This window comes from Coenobita brevimanus, chromosome 14 (assembly GCF_032717465.1).
Source record: "Coenobita brevimanus isolate Jiangsu-jjx chromosome 14, ASM3271746v2, whole genome shotgun sequence".
In the NCBI taxonomy this organism is placed as follows: Eukaryota; Metazoa; Arthropoda; class Malacostraca; order Decapoda; family Coenobitidae; genus Coenobita; species Coenobita brevimanus.
The window spans coordinates 10,534,090-10,559,904 of NC_136967.1; the positions used below are offsets into that span (position 1 = coordinate 10,534,090).

Below are 25,815 nucleotides of genomic sequence, written 5' to 3' on the forward strand. Positions count from 1 at the left end.
AATACTGTACTTAAAAAAAAACTCCTTTGTATAAATATCATCCAACCAGATCAATGATATAGAAGTGTGGTTTCAAAAGAAATCCATTGTCGGTATCAACAGACAGCAAGACTTATGTTTACTCTCACAGATGTAGTTGCTGTGACATACTGTAAAGAATCCATTATTATCTACCAATCTCTCTATTGCCAGACGCCTTAATCACGTAAGGGGTGGCCACAAACAAATCGCCTCCATGTCGTTCTGTCCCCTGCCATTTCACAGCCCTGCTCCCAGCTCACACTCCCCTCTCTAATATGCCTCTCCACTCCATCCCTCCATCTCATCCTTGGCCTCCCCTTCCCTCTCCCCCCTCCACCTCACTCACATACACTCTCCTCATTAGTCTCTCGCTCTCCATCCTCTCCACATGACCAAACCACTCGATTCCTCCATCTCATCCTTGGCCTCCCCCCTCTCTCTTTCCCCCCCTCCACCTCACTCACATACACTCTCCTCGTTAATCTCTTGCTCTCCATCCTCTCCACATGACCAAACCACCTCAATACACTTCTAACATTTTCTATCACATCCACATCCCCACCACAATGCTCCTTCACTTACTCATTTGTCAGTCTGTTTCTCCATGTAACTCCACATGCCCCTCTCAAATAACTCATGTCCACTATTCTCACTCTTGACTTGTGTCCTTCCAACAAGGTCCAAGCTTCACTTCCATACATAAGAGTTGGTATCACATACAGTACTGTTATTACTTCCATGCTTACTTCCCTATTTCTTATCAATGCTTTCAAAGAACCTGCAACCTTTCTTCCTTGTTGTACCCTTTCAATCACTTCATCACCCAAACTTCCATTCTTACTCATCACACTACCCGAGTATTGTACAGTGGGCTCGCACAGTACGCATGATCACAGTGCACGAATTGCAGTGTACACAAGTGACCAAAAATCATAACCATAAAACTTTGAATGAGCGAGTTCAGCCCACAATACGCGAGGCAGAGGCAAGGAGTGGCCCCAAACCGCTATTTTCCCAGACTACGTGACCTCCCCCCCTCACAATGCACCCATAGTGATGTTAAAGGCTCGTGGGGAAGGTGCTCAAGAGGAGTCTACAGTAAGATCTCGCCAATAATGACTCTGACAAACACATTTTCGGCAATAACAGTAAGTTAGAATAGATACCCAGTTTCTATAATAACGTTTGGATTCACCTGAATAACGGTTATTTCGCAAATACCAACTTGTTATACTGCAAATATGTCCATGTCATGATGAAGAATTAAACAGACAAACATGAAGAGATGAAGGAAATTGCCAAAAACGTGCAACGTGGCAAGGAGGAGATGAAGGATCCTCCCCTCACCACCTCCCCTGACTAGCCCACCACCATCCCCTCCACCTCCACTGCCCCACCTTACTCACCAGCCACTGCCCCCTCCACCTCCACAGCCCCACTTGACTCACCTGCTTCACCTGGCATACCTGCAACCCCCACCATAATGACTGTTGCTGAATTTTTTTTTTCAAAACCTGGAATAATACAATGCGTGGTGCAGCAGGGGCACTCGTGACTCTAAGTGTGTTGCCATGCCTCAGAACCCCTGCTATTCAAGTCCATCAGGCCTGCTGTCTACTGTTCTTAAGGTAACTGACGATACTTTTGTTATTTTAGCTATATCTGTAGTATACTGTACAGTACTATATGGTTAAAAAATTTTCCCTTTATTATATCTCTAAGGTTAAAAAAATATGAAGGTTTGAGGGGATCCTGCCCATATGTTATTTTTCCCATAAGAGTATGTATTCACAGTAAATTAAAACACAGTGTGTGAGGATGTGGACCGCCCATCCACTAGCGCACTGTGCGAGTCCACTGTACTTAAATGCACTCACATTATCCATTTCCTCGTCATCCAACCTCACTGTACATTCAGTGACTTCATTTCTCTTAGACCATAACTTTACTCTTCCCTACATTCACCTTTAGATTCTGTTTCTTACACACTCTCCAAACTAATTAACCAAGTCTTGCAGTTCCCCTTTGTCTTTGCTTAACAATACAGTATCATCTGCAAACAACAGTACAGGAAGTTTCCAAACACTGCCCTCTTTCATTCGGGCTGTTCCAACATTCGCTGCCCTACCTTGTCTCTCTTCTATAACCCCATCCATGTACAGATTGAAAAACCATGGGTACATAACACATCCTAGTTTCAATCCAACGTTCAGACAGAAAAATTAACTAAGTTCACTATCCACACACACTGCAGCCTTAGCACCTTCATACATACTCTTCACAGAATTCAACAACTTCCCATTTACACCATATATTTTTAATATTTTCCACAGGTCAATCCACCCTGTCATGTGCTTTCTCCAAATCCATGAATGCCACATACAACTTCTTTCCTTTCTCTAGAAACTTTTTCACTACAGACATAAGAATAAATACCTGATCTAGACAGCCTCTTCCCCTCCTAAAATCTCCTTGTTCTTCTCCAACTAATTCCTCTGTTACTTTCCAAACTCTGTCAGTAAGTATCCTACCATATACTTTTTCCTATTACACTAAAAAGACAAATGCCTCGATGATTACCACACACTTCTTTTTCCACATTTCCTTTGTACAAGGGAATAATCATACCTGACTTCCAATCCTCTGGGACTCTACCTTCCTCCCAGGCCAATCTGCATGTCTTCCATATCCATTCGACCACTATCTCTCCCTCATGCTTCAGCATTTCACCAAAAAATTCCTGGGTCTTTCCCCATTTTGACTTTGTTCAATCCTTCCACTACTTTCATCCCACTGGTCTCTTCCTCCCTTCTAACCTCCCTCCTTCTAAGAGCCATTCCCCAGCCACTCATACTTGCATTACTTTCATTTTCTATGTTTAACACTTCCTTAAAGTGATCTGTCCATCTGCCTACTTTTTCTCTTTCACTAGCAATATACTATATCTTTCACTCCGATTAATTTCTTTATTGCCGTCTAACTCTCTTTACCTCTTTCCAGAACATTTTCTTACATTCCCTCCACTTTACACTCAGATTCCTTCCAAATTCTTCATCCACTCTCCTCTTCCTCTCTCTAAATAATCTTTTCACCTCTCTTCCTCTCTACACAAAATTCTCTTCCATCTCTCAACATCCTCCACGTCCCTGCTTCCCATCTACTCACTATATGCTTTCTTCTTTTGTGCCACAGCTTGTCTCACCTCTTCATTCTACCAAGCTGTTCCTTGCACCCCTTTTTGTCTTCTCTTCACCCCACATCCCACCTCACATGCTGCACAGATTTCTTCTGTAAATATCTTACACACACCTTCCACCTCCCCCATCCACTCTAAATCATATTTCCCTGATCGCTCCTCCACTTCTCTCTTATATTCTGCCATTTTTCCATCTTTTTGCACCCTTTCTACCCTCCATGTATGGACTACTTCCTTCTGTTCTTTCCTCCTTCTACAGTACTCCTCCACTGCATTTGAACTGTGACCTTCACCTCAACCAAGTGGTGGTCAGAAAGTCCACTCCCCCAACCTCTGTATGCTCTTGCATCCATTACATACCTTCTCATTCTGTCACCCACACACAATCAGTCACTGCCTTCCATTCTTTCAGTTCACCACCCACCCTTCTCATCACTTGCCACGTATACCTGTGGATCATTTTGTGTCTAAAGAGGGTATAGGCTATCACTAACCCTTTCCCAGCACAAATCTCCACTAGAGCACTGCCATTCTCATCCACTTCTGCTGGCACACCCCACACACCAACTACTCCATCTGCCTTCATATTCAATACTTTTCCATCCATATTGATTGATCTTTTTGGAGAAACTCATGCAGTAGCTCTTGATATCTCTAAAGCTTTCGACAGAGTATGGCACCGTTCCCTGCTGTCCAAACTCCCTTGCTATGGACTAACGTCTTTTGTTCCTTTGATTTCTTCTTATCTTAGTGACAGGAAAATATGAGTAAAAGTAGATGATGTATATTCAAATTTCCACTCAATTAACGCCGGCGTGACGCAGGGATCAGTTCTGGCGCCAACCCTATTTCTGGTTCATATTAATGATCTCTTATCTGTCACTCACAATTCCGTTCACTCATATGCAGATGACTCAACACTACATAGTTCATTCACACTCAGACATCCATTTACAAAGTCTAATATCTCTACCTCTCAACTCAGTACAGCCATCTCCATAAATCAAGATCTAGCTACAATCAGTGAATGGGGACAAAACAACCTTGTCTCTTTTAACCCTTAAAACGCGGATCGTCGCGTTTGCGACGCTCGGCCAAAAGGACAGGACGGCGGGTCGTCGCGTTTGCGACGCTCGGCCAAAAGGACAGGACGGCGGGTCGTCGCGTTTGCGATTTTAGTAAATATTGAATAACCGCGGGCAAGCAGGCTCCAGCTGGTATTGTCTATCAGTACCACCACCCTCTAGCTACAACTAGCATACTTTACCTTTGTACTACTGACCTCAGTTGTTGCCAAATATCGTGTTTTCCCCCCGTCCCCCCCCACCACGGCCCGGCCAGCCTGGCTGTGATACATGGCAGCGCTCTGAGCGCTCAGAACTGTAAATCTGCGATCTCCTCTCACAAGCAGTTTATGCTACTAGGAAACGCTTGTTTCCTCAGTTGTAACACTAGCTTTTTTTCTCACGGTTTGCCTCTGTTTAGCGTCAGTTTACTGCAGGCTTTCAAAGTGAGATTATGGCGAGTTCTAGCTCTTCCCAGTCAGTGCAAGCGGCCGACAGGAACGAGAATAAAGTGGCGGACGTAAGGCAGAATAAATAGCACGCCGTGGTGATCTTTTGGGAAGTAATATGATTGAAAATAATGTAGTATACATGTTTTTAGCTGTGAAAATGGAAATGTTTGTTGAGTGACGGGAAGACCGCCACCACAGTGCATGTCGGCCGTACGCTCCGTTGATTTTAGCCTTATTTTCAGTGCTTATTGTACAAATACGGATTCCTAACTACCTTTACGTTGTAGTATAAAGTTTACTGTGACAGAATGAGGCTGTGGTAGAGGGGAAACCGGGTTGCTGGAGGTGTGAAAGTGAAGATTTGGTTACCCAACTTTGCAAGTCTCCACAAGTCCTTGGGTAGTCCACGAAGGCTCAACACCTGTCTCTGGAGAAAGCTGAATGTAAGTACTATCTGCCATACCAAGTATAATGTTCTAGGGTTAATCTCTGATTTTTGGCGAATATTTTCCTACAGGTACTCAGACCGCGATACAACCCCGCCACTCGGGGGGGATCGACTGTACACAGCCGCGTTTTAGGGGTTAATGCTAGTAAAACTAAATATATACAGTTTACTAATAGACAGATATTGCCAGATTCGCACATTACCTTCAGTGCTACTAATATTCCCATCTCCAAAAGTATTGAAATTCTTGGTATCTCACTTAACATTGCCCTTAGCTGGACCTCTCATGTCAGATCACTTGCTAAAACCGCCTCAAAGAAACTTGGATTATTGTACAGAGTCCGTAACTTCTTCGCCAATGAGCAGTTAGCTATAATTTATAAGAGTCATGTGCGCTCTCAGCTTGAATATTGCTCACCCTTGTGGAATGGTTGTGGAGATGTTGCATTAAGACAACTAGACAAAATTCAGAATAAAGCTGTTAGAATCATTAACAACCCTGCCATTACATATAAACTACCTCCCCTGCAAGTAAGAAGGAATGTTGCCTCCCTTGCATTATTTTACAGATATTTCTTTGGCAAATGTTCAGATGAAGTTGCGTCCATGGTGCCACCTCTCCATGCCTTCCCTTGTGCTACACGGGTATCTGGTAGCGCTCATGACTGGAATGTCACTCAACCAAATTGCAGAACTTCTGCCTATCAGAATTCTTTCATTCCCCGAACTGCATCTCTCTGGAACTCGCTTCCCCAGAGTTGTTTTCCTCCAAATTTCAACCCACAACTGTTCAAGTCTAACTGTTACAGATATTTTATGAATAGAGGACACCGGTAATCTGGTGTATGGATTATTTTTTTTTCCCCATTTGTTTTTCCTTCCTCCGTTCTGTTATTTATAAAAAAAAAAAAAAAAAAAAAAAAAAAAAAAATGAATCCCAGTGTGATGTAACAGTGAATGATGAGAGACTGGAACTGGTGAGAGAGTTCAAATACCTGGGTACAGTGACAGAAAAGAGAGGAAAATGTGCAAAAGAAATGGAAAATAGAGTGACATAAGGAAGGAAAGTAGCTGGTGCAATGAAGGCCTTGAGAAGAAGCAGATGCTTAACCCCTACACCGCGGGCATGTTTACCAATGTTTTGCGTGTGCCGCGGGGTTATTTGGGCTCCGACAGACTCTCAAAATGTATTTGCCAAAAATCAGTTATTAGTTCTAGAATATTAAAATTCTATCTATCTATCTATTTATTGCCAGACACCTCAATCCCGTTTTGGGTGGCCACAAACAAATCGCCTCCAAGTCGCCCTGTCCCCCGCCATTTCACTGCCCTGCTCCCAACTCACACCCCCCTCTCTCATATACCTTTCCACCCCATCCCTCCATCTCATCCTCGGCCTCCCCCTCCCTCTTCCCCCCTCCACCTCACTCACATACACTCTCTTCGTCAGTCTTTCACCCTCCATCCTCTCCACGTGGCCAAACCACCTCAGTGTGTTCCTCATAACGCTTCCTATCACATCCACATCAACTCCACAACGCTCCTTTATATCCGCATTCGTCAGCCTGTCTCTCCATGTGAAACATACCTTCAGCTTTCTCCTGGAATGTTTGTTGAGCCTTCGTCGGTTACCGTAGGACTTGTGGAGACCTCTGAAGTTGGGTAACGAAGTCTCCACTTTACACTTCCCGACAACCCGTAATATGAGTACCACAGCCAGATATTAACACTATAAACACTACTCTATGATTTTCAAGTAGTTTGGGATCCATACTCCAAAAAAAAAAACACTGTGAAAGCAATGAAAATTACAAGCGCGTCTGACTGTTGCACTTGTGCTAGTTCGCTCTTGGTACTCTGTCATTTGTTATTCATAAAACCCCTCACACTTTATATTTCTATTACTATATAACACTTATATATATCTACAGTCTTTATCCATAAGTTTCCTTCAGTAGTATTAGTTTATTGTCACTGTAGGAATTCAATTTCTTTCAGTAAAACACGAAGCATTCACTTTCTCGTCCTGTATACTAGCATTGAGAGTGAATGTCACTTTCACCTGCACTCTCATAACTCATAGTATTCAGACATGCTAGAGTGAAACTTTCACTTTCATTACTCCTAGGGTATATACTCGTATTCTTATAATACTACTCATTTACATTTCTATTTACGCTCTCTATTTTATTTACGTTATTTACATTTCTATTTTATTTACACTGTGTTATGCACTGTCACTTGAAGTAACTTATAAAACTATTTTCCACTGTTCACGTATATTTACATTCATTACTTTCACTTGCTGTTTACACATTATTTACACATTATTTACAATTCCACTTGCACTGTTTTACTCAATAGAAAGATCGTAGTCACTCTTTTGTCAATTGTCAGCCCTTTACCTCTTTCCTCACGAGGTTTAGTAGGGGGTAAAGGTCACAGTGCCCTTTGCATGGGGGTGAAAAGTCCCTGAAGTTAGCAAGAGCGAACAGACGTACCGCCACGTTGGAAGATGAGAGTGAACTGATAAGGGTGGGCCGGGGTGGTGGCCTACCTAGGAAATTTCATTACTACCAACGTTAGCCTCTTGGCACAGCTAATTTATAGCAGTGAAATGATTGGCAGGAAATCTAGACAATACATTATAAATTACGTAGTTCCAGGTGAATGTAAATATCACTTAGGCTTCTCTCTTCCCTCCTTATATGTATATTTATTACGAAAATAGATTATATGGCATATTTCAAGGGGAAATAAACAGCGAAAATTAGCGAACGAGTGCACATGAGGTGTTGTCAGGTGATTATTAGCCAATTCCAGGTGTATGGCACTCTCACTTACCTTTTTTCTTTCTTGTATATATTATTTGGTATAAGAATAGGGCATAGGGCTTATTTCAATGGATGAAATCAGTGAAAAATTCCAGGGAAGATTTACTTAGTGTAGCACGGCCGGGCAGGCGAGAGGATAGGGTGATGGAGGGGGGGTAAGGAGGGGAGTCAAGAACGAGGAGAAATGGCTAAATTGTCAACAATGGATGGGAGTACAGATGAGATTAGGAGGGCTGACTAGTGTTGGACATTGGCAGTACTGATGGATGATACAAGCCTCCACTTGGAAGCCCAGGTGAATTCAAAATAACACAGAATCACAAAAGCGACGCCCCGCGGTATGATCCCTTGCTCCCAAGCGTCACGAAAGTGACGCCCCGCGGTTGAGGGGTTAAGTATTGCAGCTAGACGAGGCTTACATGTAGGAGTGTTTGTGCCAACTTTAACATATGGATGTGAGACTATGGTGTGGCATGAAAATGAAAGGTCAAGAGTAAGAGCAGTGGAGATGGGACTGTTGATGAATGTGTGTGGAGTACAGAGAGTGAACAGGATAAGAAATAATGTAATCTGTGAAAGATGTGGAGTGAGGATGTCTGTGGACACCATTATCGAAGAGAGTGTACTGAGGTGGTATGGTCATGTGGAGAGAACAGATAACAATAGAATGGTGAAAAAGGTATATCTGAGTGAATTTTAGGGAGGGAGGAGGCAAAGTAGGCAAATAGAAGGAGGAAGGATATGATGGATAAGTGTGTGAGGAAAAGAGTTATGGAAATCGGTGAGGATAGGGGGACTGACAAGAGATCAAGCTGGCTGGATGAATGTTGTGGGAAGAAGTGCTTGATCAGGGATTTGGCACACCTTTTTAACGTGACAGCATCCTGACTGACTCTACTGGATATGTTTATGTGAAGCTACAGAATGTGGTGAATGTTTTGGGTGAATCAGATGGGGCTCAGATTCCGGGGGGTTGAAAGATGAGTGAATGGAAGAGTGGCCCATTTGACTGGTTAAACTTAGGCCATCTGGATGTGTTACTCCTCACCCTACCCTAGGATGCGAAAGGATGTCTGGGTGATGATGATGATGATGATGATGATGATGCTACATCCACTCTCTCTGATACAACATAATTGCCTAAAGGAAAAGTGAACCACTAGATTAGAATTGGGATTGATTTACTTGTTTTGCATGCTCCAAGACACATCCTAGTCCAAAAATACAGTTGACATAAAAGCAACTACTAGCTCCCTCTCACCCTCTTCAACCTCTCAAGTATGATCTGCACCCATGAAGTAGTCACTTGAATTACTTATTACCATATGAATCCACTACCATGAATTACAACTTAAATATCAGTATTTTCTAACCAAAGTTTCTTACATTACATAAGGCATTTAGTAATATACCAGGCTATCTGCCAGGGGGTGGGGGAGAAAAATGCAATCAAAGTTTTGCAACCTTTAAACTGTCCTATCTCTATAACTGCAAGAGTTATCTTTTTTTTTTTTTTTCTGAATGTACCTTAACATATGTATTTCCTTGCAATAATCTTATACTTATGCTATCTGTGAGTATTCAAAATGATATTGTGTGATGAAGCAAATTATCACGCACCACGGTCGGACCGAACCTCTGATAAAATGTTATTTGACTATTATTAACCATAGAAATATGGAACAGAATTTAAAAATACTTCAATATGATCTCCATGGAGTGCCATACTATTGATTAAAGACAGAGTGGCTATAACATTTTCGTATTTGGACTTGATTTTAGCAGTTTAAACATCGGATAACTTTGAGCGTGTTTTTTAAAACACCAGAAAACACAAATATCTTCAAAAATGGCACAAAAAAAAAAAAAAAAAAAATGGCACCAAAAAAATAAAAAAATGATAATAGGCTTAGTAACATAATAAGGAGGCATTCAAGGTAAGGAACAATATAGGAAGGACCCCAAACCCAAAAAAGTTTGACAATAACCAAGGAGACAATATTCTGTAAACATAAAAAACATAGACAGTATTCTGTAAACATAAAAATCACTGACAATGGTAATATTAACAATGAAAGAGTAAGATAAAAAAAAATTAACTGTATAACAATAAAAATAATAGCACTGTTCATGGCGAGAGACTAAAGGCAGACTGAGGGAGAGAAAACTGTATGGCATCTCACAACTGGCTCTCATAACCCACATGGTATGCAATTCATCTTGTGATAGCGCAGCTCCAAAGTATGGCGGGAAGGTACATGTATCCCGGTCTGATACTAAGATTTCGATTCATTATTGGTGAATGTCTGTAAGGCCCATAGTTGGGTTACCTGATAGATACTTTGAACTTACTGCTAATGGTATACCTGGCCCTGCTCCTGTCTCCAAATTTGCCAGTTCCCACAGCCCGCTACATGTATATTAGTAAATCTCGATTCTCAATATGTTGTCTGTGTATAAGGCCCATAGGTGTGAGTTACCTGATAGAAAATTTGCCTTAGTATATCGCGTCACGCTCGCACATAGGAATGTCGCAGCTCCTGCCACACCTTCAACCCAAACAGGCGAAAGTTAGTGTTACTTCGCTGTATTTTCGACCATATTGCTGGCTGTATTCTGGAACCCTCTCACTTCCCTAATACAAATGGACGTTATGGGAATGATATGGTGGCCTCAGCTCAAATTTGGCCGCGGTGCCGTATAGCCCGGTCTATTACTAGAAGCCTCATTTACATGATATTAATTTTCATTACCAGTTTTAAGTTTTACAGTGATCTGTGAGAGGGGGGGGGGTGCTGGGAGCAAGGCAGTGAAATGGCGGGGGGCAGGGCAACGTGGAGGCTATTTGTTTCTGGCCACCCCTTATGGGTTTAAAGCATCTGGCAATAGATGGATAGATAATGATATAATATGGCCATGATTCATATTGTATTTATTCTTTATTTATTTACTGTTAGTCAAGCATATACTGTATGTTTGGGAACATTGACTACAACAATATCAAATATCTATTGATTCTAACCCAACAGGTTACTTTTCCATTGGCCAATTAGCTATGCTAAACATTGTATTAAAGAAAAAATGTGCATGCGACTGGTATAAACAAGAACTAGAACTTATGAACCCCACTATATGAACTCCTTTTCAGTAAATAATGTCATCATTTTCCCAAAATTTTGACACATGTACATTACAGAAAACAGTTTACAGTTATTCTCATAAGCAACATATCCACTATCACAAAAGAAGTCCCACTGTTTATCAATCAACAAACATTCTGATATATTCCTTAACTTATCCATTACTATTTGTTCATATGCTTTTCCCACAGATCTATGCAGAAGTATTCCTCAATAATGTCTGGACTCACTACTGTCATCAATACTTTTGTACAAAGGCATACTCACAGCCCTCATCCACTCCATTAGTACAACTCCACACATTCAGGCTCCCTGGCATCCCTCATATAGTTCAATTCATTCTCTCCACTATATTTTTTCTTTCTGAATAGTGAACTGTACATCACATCACCATCTACAACTTTCCCACACTTCATCATCAAAGTACACTGTACATTCTCAGGCACTACATTCATTACTGGTGTACTAGCAAACCCAATCATGTTGATCAGTGCTCTACTTTCTTCAATCCCATTTATCAGTGTTTAAACTATGTTGGTCTTTTCATGTCCCCTGCATTTTGCTTGTTTGTTTGTCAGCAATGTTCAATTTTCATTCTTAATGCTTTCACACATTTCACATACAGTCCTATATTCCAACTGGATATCATAATTTTAAACTGTAACACAACTGTAAAAATTAATAGTACACCTGTGAAAAATTATGAAAATTATACCCTCTTCAACTTAAATTGATTCAAATTTTTGTCCTCTTGCAGCTAATTTCACACAGCTCATTAGCAGAAAATCACACTATTGTACTATCGTTCTACATCTTTTCATCCATCCATCATCCAATCCTACATTGCCCAATGAGGAACATATTAGCCCAGGGCTAGGCAAGTTGGTCCTGATATTTAATATGAGAATGACCTGCCTCACTCAACCCCGAGTGACATTTCATGAGCATTAAACCCCAACCATCCTTTGGATATAAACCTACACAGGCTCAAAATGATAGCAGTGCATTAATTACCCACCCCACCAGGTGCAATACTGTAATTTGGTGACATGGTTACCACCCAGCATAGTAAATGGTTTTCTGGTATACAGGAAACCATTTGCGCGGACAATTTTCGGAAAACTACATTTTCCCTTTCGAAACTAAAAATATATTTTCTGGTCAATTTTAGTGTGATTCGAATAAATTTGACCTTCATTTTTGTCGGCAATCACGCGTTGTGGAGATAGGGCTACCCAAGCCTACCTCCAAAACGAGTGAAATCCGAAAAAAACAAAGGTCAAATTCATTCAAACCACACTAAAATTGACAAGAAAAAATATTTTTGGTTTCGAAATCGAGGACATGGGTTGAACTGTATACCCAACTGAAGCCCCCCCAGAACCCCCCCTACATTATTAACCTAACCTAACCAAACCTAACATTAACCAAACCCAACCTAACCTAACCTTCTATCTATCTATCTATTGCCAGATGCCTTAATCCCATACGGGATGGCCACAAACAAATCGCCTCCATGTCGCTCTGTCCCCCGCCATTTCACTGCCCTGCTCCCTTGTCGGAGGAGAATGAGGTGGAAGGGTTAGCCTCAGTCCTCTAAACCCACATGCCCTCCACTCCTTTGAATTTAAGTAACCCTTAAATTCTTACAGTACCACCGATGAAAGTCCTCTCTATAAAGCAGGTCACTTCCACACTTCAGGGAGGAAGGCAGAACACCATGACTGCACAGGTAATTCGCAGTTTCCTGATTATTCTTAGAAAAAAAAAAAGGGCGATGGCCTCATATTCACTCACAGCACACCCACTATCAAGAGGATGCCATTGTGGATGTTTGAAATTTGAAAATCTCCTAATTCTATCAATGAATTGATTGGTCCGCCTTTTGGCTGATTTTAATTTCATTGGCCGTGACGTCCAAGCATGCGCTGAAGACGTGGCATGACGTCACGCCCAGGAGCGCCTGTGAGCTGTGACAGGGAGAAAGACTGATGTGAAAGTTTGAATCTGGGGGAAGATCCAAGGTAATATTATATAGGATTTTTACGTTAAATATACATTTCCGAAAACAAATGTAGAGTGGCATAGACTCAGAATAACATGGTCTACAATGTGATTGTGTCTGATTTCCTGGATCGAGAAATGTAGTTTTCAGAAAATTGACCCATTTGGCTTGTCACTCAGTGTACAGTCATCCATAGGCAGAAGGAAGAGGAAAGAATGAAGGAAAAAAAGACAGAACAGGCCCGTAATTTTCAACAGATTTTTTTTTTTTTTTTTGGGGGGGGGGGGGGCCCCCCACACAAAATGTACATACCTCTGTACTACAAACTTAAAATTAAACCGAAACGCTTAAGTTTGCAGACTGTCTGATATTTTTCACTTGATTCTACCTAAAAGTTGTTGTTTAATGAGGCATGTATGTTTAGCGATGGAGTTGGATGTTTAGCCTCTGCCAATCTGAACTTTCAGCTCAAACTGTGACTAAGTTTAATAATTTGGCCATTTTACATTTTTGTTGCAATATGCTGCACCCTTATTAAGATTGTTCCTACATGTCTGCAGTAGGATTCAGGTAGAAATATACCACCCTGACTTTACGCTTTTAGAAATGATAAAATAATCAAACTCTAAGTACTATTATGATTTTATTTTTGATAAATTTGGATCAAATTTCGAAATATTTGATCAAACACCCATAGAATTCTTTAAATTTTCAACAAAACCACTCCTGGTTTTTCTTTATTTTTATTTTCAATTTCAGCCTTATAAGTCCAACGTTGTTTTCTTTCACATTAAAGGTCAGTCATCTTCCATAACATAATATGTATTTGCCACACACACACACACACACACACACACACACACACACACACACACACACACACACACACACACACACACATTTTCATTCCATCATAAAAACCGTGATCTAAAAACATACAGATTACAACATATGGTATGCAGAAAACATAAAAATTTATTCAACATGTTAAACAGGAGCAAACATGGCTTTTCTTCTCTCCGTCGTGACAATAAATTCGTTCAGAACCGCCTTCAGATCAAGACCGTCAAGTCTCCTAGAATGAACACTCAGACACACTGTGTGGTTTAGCCAGTTGTGGGTCATTGTGCTACTCAAGTATATCTCACATTCTGTGGATAGAGTTATGATAACAAAACACAGAAACAATTATACACACAATAGAGAGAAAATAAAGTCACAGGACAAAAGGCAACAGAGAGTTATCAACAACATTTAGCGAATAAACAGCATTACCACACAACGTAAACACTGAAAAACATCATAACACTACCACGGTGTGTCTAAAATAGTTGTGCCAACAAGGTTTATGACAATATTCGACATATAGCATCATGTTTTACTTACAAACTTGATCTATTTCATGAGTTGTTATTGAATCCGCAATCTTAGTTGAAGTTTTGACAAACCAATATACAGTACAGAAAACATTGTGGGGCTATAGCCCCCCTAGCCCCCCCAGAAATTAGGGTCCTGCAGAAGAGGAAGCCTAAAGGCACCCATAGGCAGAAAGACTAGTATAATTTCCTAGTGGTAAATCTCTTGTTACAACCCAGCACTCTAGATGGGGAGAGGGCAATTTTAGGCCAGTTAGTATTAATGTAGCATAGTCATATTTGTTGTAATCTTAGGAATGACACACCAAATTCCTTTCTGCATGGTATATTAGGCATACCATACCAGAAATAAAGAGCACCCTTATCTCAGCTTTTGCTTGATTGTTTACATGATGCTATTATATGGTACTCTTAAGCTTGTAAAAAAAAAAAAAAAAAAATTACTAACAGGACAAGTGATGCAACATACAGACATTAAAAAACAGCACCAGCAATGCATGCAAAATATGTTACACATCATAAGTACTGTACTTTAAACTAAGTTACTTTACACTTGGCAAAATATGACATTATATGTAGGGTGGGGTTGGAGGATTACCTTACCTTTATCTTCAGTTGGGAGAATCTGCAGGGAATAGATCCAGTCAATAATATGACGGCGTTCAGTCTCCTCCAGCTCTAATTCTTCAAGCAGGTCCAGTCCAGAGAGTGCAAAGTACAGCACTGTCATCCTGTGAGACAAGCACATTTTGTATATCATAGTTCTTTGAAAGCAGTGATAAGAAACAGGGAAGTGAAAAAGATACTACATGACAGTATTGTGATACCAACTCTAACGTACGGAAGTGAAGCTTGGACGTTGTTGGAAGGACAAAAGTCAAGAGTGAAAGCAGTGGAAATGAGTTATTTAAGAGAATCCTGTGGAGTTACACGGAGAGACAGGCCGACGAATGAGGATATAAAGAAGCGTTGTGGTGTGGATGTGGATGTGATAGGAAGCGTTATGAGGAACACACTGAGGTGGTTTGGCCATGTGGAGAGGATGGAGGGTGAAAGACTGACGAAGAGAGTGTATGTGAGTGAGATGGAGGGGGGAAGAGGGAGGGGGAGGCCGAGGATGAGATGGAGGGATGGGGTGGAGAGGTATATGAGAGAGGGGGGTGGGGGGTGTGAGTTGGGAGCATGGCAGTGATGTGGCAGGGGACAGGGCGATGTGGAGGCGATTTGTTTGTGGCCACCCCAAACGGGATTGAGGCATCTGGCAATAGATAGATATCATAGTATCCTATTATAATATCCAAACATATCTTTCCTAAGTAGACTTATTGCCTTACCATTACAGTACTGTATTTCTTTTAACCCCTACAGTACTAGCAATCTATCCTAAGCTGAAATAAAGTTGTCTGGCAAAAACACGATGAGATTAAGATGAGATCAAATATGGTCACTTACAGCCTGTGTGGATAGGAACATGCTACTGAAAAAAAAAACAATTTATCATGAACGAGAAACAATACAGATGCTGAGAACACTTGTCTTGTGCTCTAATATCCTGCAATGTTGCCCTCCCTCTTGATACTGTACATTCCGGGCACCTTTTGGGGATATGGTCAGCCAGGTTTTGGAGTTGATCTTGGGAAAAACTCACTCACAATCAATGTAATGCTGTCTTCAGCCTGGATACCGACGATGCGTGGATCTCTTCGTTAGCGCAGTGAGGTTTTTGATGGGATTCAAATCCACAGGGTGATAAAATGAGCTGTGTGGAATGGTGCCCTGTCCTCCATAAAAATCCTGATCCGAATCTGGAGTGTAACACACAAGAACTACAAGTATACATGCTGGTTCACTTTCAGGCTCCTGGGCAGCATCATTAATTCCCCAACACTGTGGTATTCAAATGAATCCCATACCACGACCATATTCATGTGTTTAACACTCTTGGATGTACTGTAGTAGTATCACAAGGATCCGGTGCATCACGGTACGATTTGTGATAAACCTGCTGATACCCTCCATCAATCATAGTACATGCTGCCTCATCATTCCAAGAGGTACAGTGATCTCTCAATTATCTGTCATCATAACATTCGGCCCAATGCAACATCCGGCACTTTTTGCTCGGCTCTATTAAAACAACATCTGGCGAAATTAGGCAATATCCAGCTCAGAAATGGGAAGCAATCGGAGGTACTATGCATTTCTCGGTGGTGTTGTGTATTATCTGGCTCAGACACAGGACCTAATTGGCACGAGGGCAGACCCTGCAACAAGCCAGCCAATCTTAATGAGTTGCAAGAGCGCCCCACTTGATGCGCCAAGCCTATCGCTGCTCTCTCATTCTCTCCTGTGGTCACTGTATAGTAAGGACGTACCTGTGGGTTGTGCATTTGTGACCTATGCAGTGGCTATCCCCTAATGTAATGAAGCAGCCTGTGGATTCCCCCCATTATGGAGTAATGTTTGTGGGAGCCATCTGCCAACAAACCAAATGAAATTAAGTGCACTTTACTATATTGCATTGTGTACTACTCAACCCTCCATTGATGCCTACATTAGGTGAGTACGGAATTTTCATTCATCATCCATTCATTGCCAGACGCCATGTATCCCAGACAGGGTGGCCAAGGGCTTAGAGTTAATTGTTTTACAGGGAGGGGCACTAATCCTCCACCAACCCCACTTTAATACGGAATGATTATGATTATATTATGTACTTTTTTTTTTTTTTTTTAGATTAATCCCCGAGCTAGACCTGATCAGATCATATAGCCCTGCTAGGGTTACAGGAGACGGCTACCCCTCCCAGGACAGCAGCCACCGGGCAGGGCGCGAACTCGCAACCTCACGATTACGAGCCCGACACCCTACCACCGAGCTACTGCGCTTCCCCTATATTATGTACTGTATTACTGTACTATACTGTTTGTACTGTATCAATACTGTATTGTATTTCATGCATGATTTTAATCTTTTACTCAGAGGTAATATTGCTGGAAAGTTTTTAGGAAAGAGGGTTGAGAGAGACAGCTTGGTGTAGTGACACATTATCCAGCTCAATGCCAAATGGATAGCTGATTGGGAGGTACTGATGCAATATCCAGCATTTCACATTATTCAGCATGGAGGTTGGCTGAATTATGCCAGATAATTGAGAGATTACTGTACTTCCACTTCTCCTTGGGTCAGGCACTTCTGGGCAGCCATCAGAAGAGGTTTAAGGCAGGCATGATAGCTTCAATAACTGACGCTATTGTGGAAGAATGGCTTTACCATGTGAAAAGCAACATGTTTCAGCAGTCTCAGGTTGTTTTCAGTTATCTGGCAGGCTGTGAGTCATGGATTTATAGTAGTCCAGCATGATATGCTACAGTAATCCCTCAATTATCCAGACACTGTGATCTGGCTGTTCAAAACCACTATTTGTACATTTTTTCATTTAATCCAAACAAAATGCTTGCATCCAGGTGGAAATTATGGTGGCGTGAGCATTTCTGCCTGGCTGAGTCATATTTTCATGTTTTTTTATGTTTTTTTATTTTTTTTTGTCGCTGCAGGATATGGCCCTGCGGTAGTGACTGCTCTGTGGCTGATGGGACTGCTTTTTTTTTTTAATGGTAATTGCTTGGCCGTGGTTTACAGGTCTGCTTGACCAGATAGAATAGTGTAAAACACCAGGAATAAGTGTTGTACTAGGTACTGTAGTGGCCTTTTACAATGGCTTTCAAAGTTAGGGTATGTATCAAGGGGGGCCAGAGGAAAAGTCCACTGTCAAGACGGATCCACTATCCGGGGATGCCTCTGGCTCTATTATGTCGGATATTCAGGAGATTACTGGACAGGCTGACCCTCGTTTAATGATGCAACAGGTTAAGTAAAAACCCATCGCTAGGCGGGGTATCATTATCTCAGGGTAGATTTAACATGTAAAGTATAGGGATGCATTTTTGAGCCTTGGGTTTCCCCACCAACCAAGTCCTAAACCCATCCAAATGAGTCCAAAAACAAGTTTTTACCTAACCTAAACCCCTAAGTAGCTTTAAAAAAGCAAGCTGAATTAAGCCTAAAAGCAGTTTATAACTTCTATCTATCTATCTATTGCCAGATGCCTTAATCCTGTATGGGGTGGCCACAAACAAATCACCTCCACGTTGCCCTGTCCCCCACCATTTCACTGACCTCCCCCCAACTCACACCCCCCTCTCTCATATACCTCTCCACTCCATCCCTCCATCTCATCCTCGGCCTCCCCCTCCCTCTCCCCCCCTCCACCTCACTCACATAAATTCTCCTCGTCAGTCTCTCACCCTCCGTCCTCTTACACCCAAGAAATAAAATCTGAAAATCTTTAAAAATAAGTCTGGAAAAAATCAACTTAGTAAACTGTACTCTCTCGGAGAGAGAGTTCAAATACCTGGGTACAGTGTAGAAAAGGGAGGAAAATGTGCAAAAGAAGTGGAAAGTAGAGTGACACAAGGAAGGAAAGTAGCTGGTGCAATGATGGCCTTGATTAGAAATAGAGGCTTGAGTGTTGCAGCTGCATAAGGCTTACATGAAGTAGTGTTAGTGCCAGCTTTAACATATGGATGTGAGACTATGGTGTGGCATGAAAATGAAATGTCAAGAGTGAGAGCAGTGGAGATGGGACTACTGAGGAATGTATGTGGAGTACAGAGAGTGGATAGGATACGAAATAATGTGATTCGTGAAAGATGTGGAATGAGGAAGTCTGTGGACACCAGAATTGAGAAGAGAGTGTACTGAGATGGTATGGTCATGTGGAGAGAATGGATTACAAGAGAATGGTGAAAAAGGTATATCTGAGTGAATATGAATGAGGGAGGAGGTGAGGTAGGCCAAGGAGAAGGTGGAGGGATATGATGAATGAGTGTGTGAGGAAGCCAGGTGTGGAAGTTGGTGAGGGCAGGGGACTGACAAGAGATCGAGCTGGCAGGATGAATATTATGAGAAGAAGCACATGATCAGGGATTTGGCACCCTTTTTTAATGTGGGGGAGGCGGTGGCTCAATCGGTAGAGAGTTGGCCTGTAGTCCTGAGGGACCCGGGTTCAAATCCCGCTGAGGCAGGGAACAGTGTAAGGATTTGAATTTCATAAAAATCAGACTTTACTGATCTACTAGAAGGCCCACCGACATGTCGTAAAAATACCCCCGCTAATACCAATACACCAGTCCTGTATGAGACAGCCCTAGCATGTATTCAGTATGGACGGTGGGTGTTAGCGCCGAAGTGGTGACATGTAGAGGTGTGCGGTACGTAGGAGGACTACTGGGCCTTGAAAGCAGGCTGTGAAGCCTATGCCCAGAGTCGGTCACATAAAAAAAAAAAAAAAAAAAAAAAAAGATTGACTCTGTTGGATACATTTATGTGAAGATACAGTACATGGTGAATGTTTTTGGCATATCAGATACAACAAGGATTCCAGGGGCTTGAATGGTGAATGAATGAAAGCATGGCCCATTGGATGGGCAAATCTGGGCTGTCTGGACACTGCTACTCTTCACCCTGCCCTAGGGTGGGAAAGGAGGTTCGGATGATGATGATGTAAACTGTACGGTACCTCATAATGACAATGTTCACCCCACCTATGACTAAAACACATTAATCTAAGTCTTAAAACAGTTTATGAATCAACCTATACACAAAATTTAAACATAAAATATAATCAAATTTGGTTAAGAAAAAAACAAAACCCATCATTATACCGGGATCTGGCTATCATTCAGCAGGGCAGGGTGGTATTTTTACCCCCATCGCTATGCCGGGGTATCGCATCTAGGGGTCTGCCTGTATTTCCTGTCCTTGGGGAGGTCAACTTTGGTTTCCCTGACCTAGGTTAGGTAATGGGCTGAACAGATTCCTCGAGTCTTTAAATTCCTAGACAAGGAAAAATGAAGTTTGACAATATACAGTACAGTACTCTAGTAACACTGTTAGTTCTGACCACTTTATGGCTTACTCTGTATAGCCTACACTGATGACTGAGGTAATGTCTTCTCTATTGGCCACTCTTCTAGATATATATATTTAAAGTTCCCCTGGCACCCCAGCAAATCTGGTTGCCTCTTAGTACTGGTACCTTTTCCTAGCCTAACAGTTTAACCTACCCTACTCTACCCTAACCTAAACTAGCTAAACCTAACCTAATCTAATCCAACCTAGCAATTAAACCTAACCTAACCACAATTCAAGTAGGTTTTTGTAAGTCTACCATTATCCCCATGAAATAAATAATCGTCAGTAAATGTTTACGATGGAAGAGTTAAGAGATAGGATGGGACTGGAGTGTATTGGTGTTGTGATGAAGTCAGGTAGATTGAGATGGTTTGGGCATGTGGGGGGGATGGGGGATGATAAGTGGGTGCAGAAAGTGAGAAGTGTTAATGTTAAGGGTAGGGCTATGAGAGGTAGACCAAAAAGACCTGGGATGAGGTCACTGATTGTGACCTCAAGGATAAGGGATTGAAGAGGGAGGCTGCTAGAGATCGGGCGGGATGCAGAGCCACCATTAGGTGACTTAACCTAATTCAACCTACCAATTAAACCTAACCTAACCAAAAGTCAAGTAAGTTTTTGTAAGTTTACCATTATGCCCGTAAAATAAATAATCGTCAGTAAACGTTTACGATGGAAGAGTTAAGAGGTAGGATGGGACAGGAGTGTATTCGTGTTGTGATGAAGTGAGGTAGACTGAGATAGTTTGGGCATGTGGAGGGGATGGGGGATGATAAGTGGGAGCGGAAAGTTGGACGTGTTAACGTTAGGGGTAGGGTTGTGAGAGGCAGACCGAAAAAGACTTCGGACGAGGTCACTGAGTGTGACCTCAAGGGTAAAGGACTGAAGATGGAGTCAGTCAGAGATCTGGTGGAATGCAGGGCCACCGTTAGGTGACCAAGGCTGACGCATGCAAGAATGTTGGAGCCTTTAAAAATGAAACAAAAGAAAAAGGGATACTGTATATGGATAATAAGAAGGAAACAAGCTCAACAGTGATACAATGTCAACAGTAAGCATTCTGCATGCAAATAATGTTTGTAAAAAAGAAATGAAATGAAGAAGAAATAGTAAATGCAAAAAGTAAAAGCATCTGGGTAGATATGATTCACTTGGACTAACTTTTGTGAATGCCTGAGAAAAACAAATATCAGTGAGGCATAAGGAACACTGAGACTGAGCCTAATAATCTGAGAGGAGGCATTTACGGTAAATCAGCCATGCTCCCGTGTCTCTTTACTATCATTAAAGGTAAGCAAACAACAAGGGGGAAAAAGTCAACAGGAAACAATTGTTTACCACCATGTAAATATGTATTAACAAAAATACAGAAAACAAACTGGAGGAAAAGGAATTGAATTGGTAAGGTCTTTCTGATGGCTTAAAGTAAAATGTACATTTACCCTAAAACTTACCGGTACTCCAATCTTGGTTAAGTTGGTTAAATTGCTAGGCTTGGTTAAACTGCTAGGTTAGGAACAGGTACAGGCACTGCCTTAAAAGATGATTAGGATGTTAACAACACATTTTGGTGGATTTGTATACGATAGTATAAGTGTTTGCCATTCTATTCGAGAAGCTGAACTGATACACTGGAAAGAGACTGGCAAAAAATAAATAAATAAATAAATAAAAAAAAGGAAAAATATTTAACATGAAACATTTATTTAGCACCCTAGAAATACCAAAAAGTTATGAAAAACTACCAGGAATAAGAACTGATTTGGTAATGTGCTTCTGCTGCTTGATGTAAAATGTATCAGTATGTTTACTGTAAAATAATGTAAACATTACAATCATATTAAGGGAAATTAATTCTTTACCAAACTGGCACAGCCTTTCCATATTTTTTACTGAAATGAGACTTTCACAGGTTACTTGTTATTGTTCCTGGATTACCACAACTACTGGGGATTTTTATGAACTTACCTCTGAATGCTATAAATGAGGTTTCAGAATGCGTAAATATTCCACTAACGTCTGCCAATACCCAGCCATAGCCATTTAACATTTTTAATGCAATTTTTAATTTGATTGTAGCGTCTGGCAAGTCAGACAGATAGATTTTAATTTGAAAGCTGGTTGTCAACTGCAAGTGAGGTTAGGTTGGATTAGATTTGGTTTGGTTAGGTTAGGTCTGGTTAAGTTTCCCACTGCTTTGATGGGATACACTGATGCGTCCAGTTGGAGTGATGGTTGGTAAACATCACGGCCAGCAGGAGAGATCGTAGGTAAACAATGCTGCAGGCAACCTGGCTGTTTCCTTGAAACTCCCCCAAAAGGTATACCATATTTTGTCTTTTTCCAATCACTTCTAGCAGTCACAATGGAACAGTTAACTATGTTGCTTATGTACGTTTTAATCTTGACAAGTGTACTGTTCTGCGATGTCAGAGAGGCCCAGTAGACTGGAATTCTATTGGCGCACTTCAGTACTATCACATGAACAACACCAGGCTCTCCGTAGAAACTACACACAAAGACTTGGGTATCTTGGTTGACAGTTCACTAAAATTTCATTCGCATATAAGAAATACTGTAAAAAAGGCAGCAGGCCTGTCAAATAATTTACTTAGGTCCACCCTCTGTCGAGACCGAGATTTTATGTTGACTTTATTCAAATCCTACATCAGACCCATCATGGAGTTTGGCTCCCCTGTATGGAACACAGGCTACCACGGAGATCAGAGGCTCCTGGAGTCTGTACAGCGCAGATGGACTAAGCAAATCAATGGCCTGTCCGAACTCAGTTATGCTGACCGTCTGAAAAGCCTGGGCCTGTATTCTGTAAAAGGGAGACTGATCAGAGCTGACCTCATTAAATGCTGGAAAATCTTCCATCGCCAGTCCCCAATTGCACCGCCTGAGCCTTTTTCTCTTCCTTCGTTAACTCACACCAGGGGCCGTAGATTCAAGGTGGCCAAGCCCCGCACTTCAGCTGAGTGTAGACGCAGGTTTTTCAGCATCAGATGTATAGACCTCTGGAACTCTCTTTCAGATGATGCTGTTAGCACTGACTCAGTTGCATCATTTAAAAAGTCCCTCCACTCACAACTAGGTCACATCCTGTTCGACTATATTGAATAACTACGACTCTTAATTCGAAGTCCTTCAAGTAGTGCAACTACCGTGCATATGGCACAAAACTCAGCCTCTAATCAATAGTCTATTCTGATGATGATGTATATAGGAAACGCGGCTGGCGTGCCAGCAGGTATGGGCTGCCCTACTTCTTGAAAAGCAGATTCCTACCGAGCCATACTGTTAATTGTAGTAGGGTAGCCAACCAGGTGAGTACCAAAACCTTGAGATCGGGGTATTATTTTACAAGTGCACAGGGATTTGGAATCTCAATTTTACTCTTACAGATATCTAAATCTTACCATTGCGAACATTTTGAACCCTAGAAACAACTTCCGCAAATGAATATTAACGCGAAAAAAGATTTTTGAAAATTTTCCGAAAAATTACTCCCAGTCTGGCGATACGTGAGACCCATCGCGGCGTTGTGGTCCTGTCTCGCGTGTGTCTACCATCATGTCACGGTTCACGTGGCTTATGGGTGGGGCTAAAGCATGTGTCTACTGTTACGTCACATGCTATCTGCTCATGCGTGAAGTTCAAACTGATACAACCGGCGCGCAAATTTGAATTTCAGATACGCTAGGGTCCCACAGGATTTGAAAGTCAGTTCGTCTCCAGCCACGACCTGTGAAGCCTGCAAAATTACCGTAAGTACTTCAGGAGCTGTAAACTGGTGAGTAAAGGCATTATTTCGTATTTACACCCAGTTAGATTAGGTTGGATGAGGTTTGGTTAATGTCAGGGGGGGTTTGGGGGGCAAAGCCCCCCAGTTAGAAAGCACGGCCAGGGCTGGGGGGTCTGGGGGGCGAAGCCCCCCAATTAGCAAACACGGACTCCCTAAGAAGCTTAAAATTTCATTTTTCCGAAGGATTTTAATGTTTTCGGTTTGAATTTGGTAACAGTTTCAGTCGGAAATCACTCGTTTTTGCGTGTGTTCCCCACCCAAAACCCCGCTTCCCCACAGGTCCCCCATTGTTCTTGGCACGGAAAAATATAATTTTATGGCTTAGCTTAGTTTAGCTTAGGAGATAATGGTTTACTGGTGACAGCGGGCAGGCGATTGTTGGTGCAAGGCGGTGGGGAGTGGGCTAGAGACGGCCCGGCGCGCGCGGCATGGCTGGTGAAACCAATGTATTTCTGATGGTTTTTGATGTGCTGTGAATTACTCTGACCTTCATTTCTACCGCAGATCAATGTATTATGCGATTTCCCCCACCCAAAAGCCCCGGGTTCGCCCATCTCCCCCATTCTTGTGGGGGGGAAGGGGGGCGTGATATCTTGAAATATACTGATTTGCGGCAGAAATGAAGGTCAGATTCGTTCAGAACACACCAAAAACTATCAGAAATACCTTGGTTTCACCAAAAAAGACGTCCCTCTGCACTTGTAAAAAATTACCGAGATCGGCAGTTTGTTACAATATAGGTGGAATCGCCGTGCCTGTTTGGTAAAGAATTACCATAATTTAATAAAGCACAAGTAATACACATGTAAACAATAGCCTTTGTTTTAACAAAATTCTGCTCAGATTCATACTCTGCAGGGGCATGCCTGCTTCTCCATATAGTATGTCTCCACATTTTTCACAACCTACCGACTTGTATCAAAGGTGACAGCGCTGAAAGGAAGGACTTGGAGGCATCTTCGCAAATATTTAACATGTCTGGCCCGCAAAAACTGATAACCACCTGACATTCCGTCTTGTTGATGTTTACAAACTGCTGGTGACCGCTCCTACTCTCCTACACTCAGCAACATCACATATTAGCGGAAATCTCTTATGTGTAGTAAATTTTATAAGGTACTTAAATAAATATCAGATAAACTAATGTAAACTTATCGACTAATAAACGTAAAAGAGTTAGCAGGGAGGTGCTGTATTTAATTTAGTTCCACTACAATCCTTATCAAAACCTGGAATTAAAGCTTCAGGTACGATTGTCTGAGAGAAAACGATAAATTTTATGGTGTAGCTGTTTAATTCTATTTTATTCTCGGCATAGCTTCCCCAGAGTGTTGGGGCTTTACTGAATGGTAAATAAAGAACCTAAAAAAAGAAAAAAATCTGAGCATAGCACGCCAGGATGACGTTCAGTCTCTACAATATTTTTAAAGTCTCAGGGTTCTTTATTTTCGATAACTTTCCAAGCGTGACCACATGGGAAAGAAGATAAACCTTA

At 41.7% G+C, this 25,815-nt stretch overlaps 1 protein-coding gene across 1 annotated transcript in view; it reads right to left on the reverse strand.

Annotated features, from left to right (window-relative positions):
* The window catches only part of betaggt-I (geranylgeranyl transferase type-1 subunit beta), a 59,798-nt gene extending 34,459 nt beyond the window's left edge, over positions 1-25,339 (reverse strand). The window contains exons 1-2 of the mRNA XM_080287282.1: positions 25,230-25,339; positions 15,140-15,267 (exon numbers count right to left, since the gene is read on the reverse strand). Coding sequence (XP_080143408.1) covers positions 15,140-15,267; positions 25,230-25,330 — 229 coding nt within the window. The 5' untranslated portion in view covers positions 25,331-25,339. The remainder of the gene's footprint in view (positions 1-15,139; positions 15,268-25,229) is intronic.
* Positions 25,340-25,815: the final 476 nt, after the last annotated feature.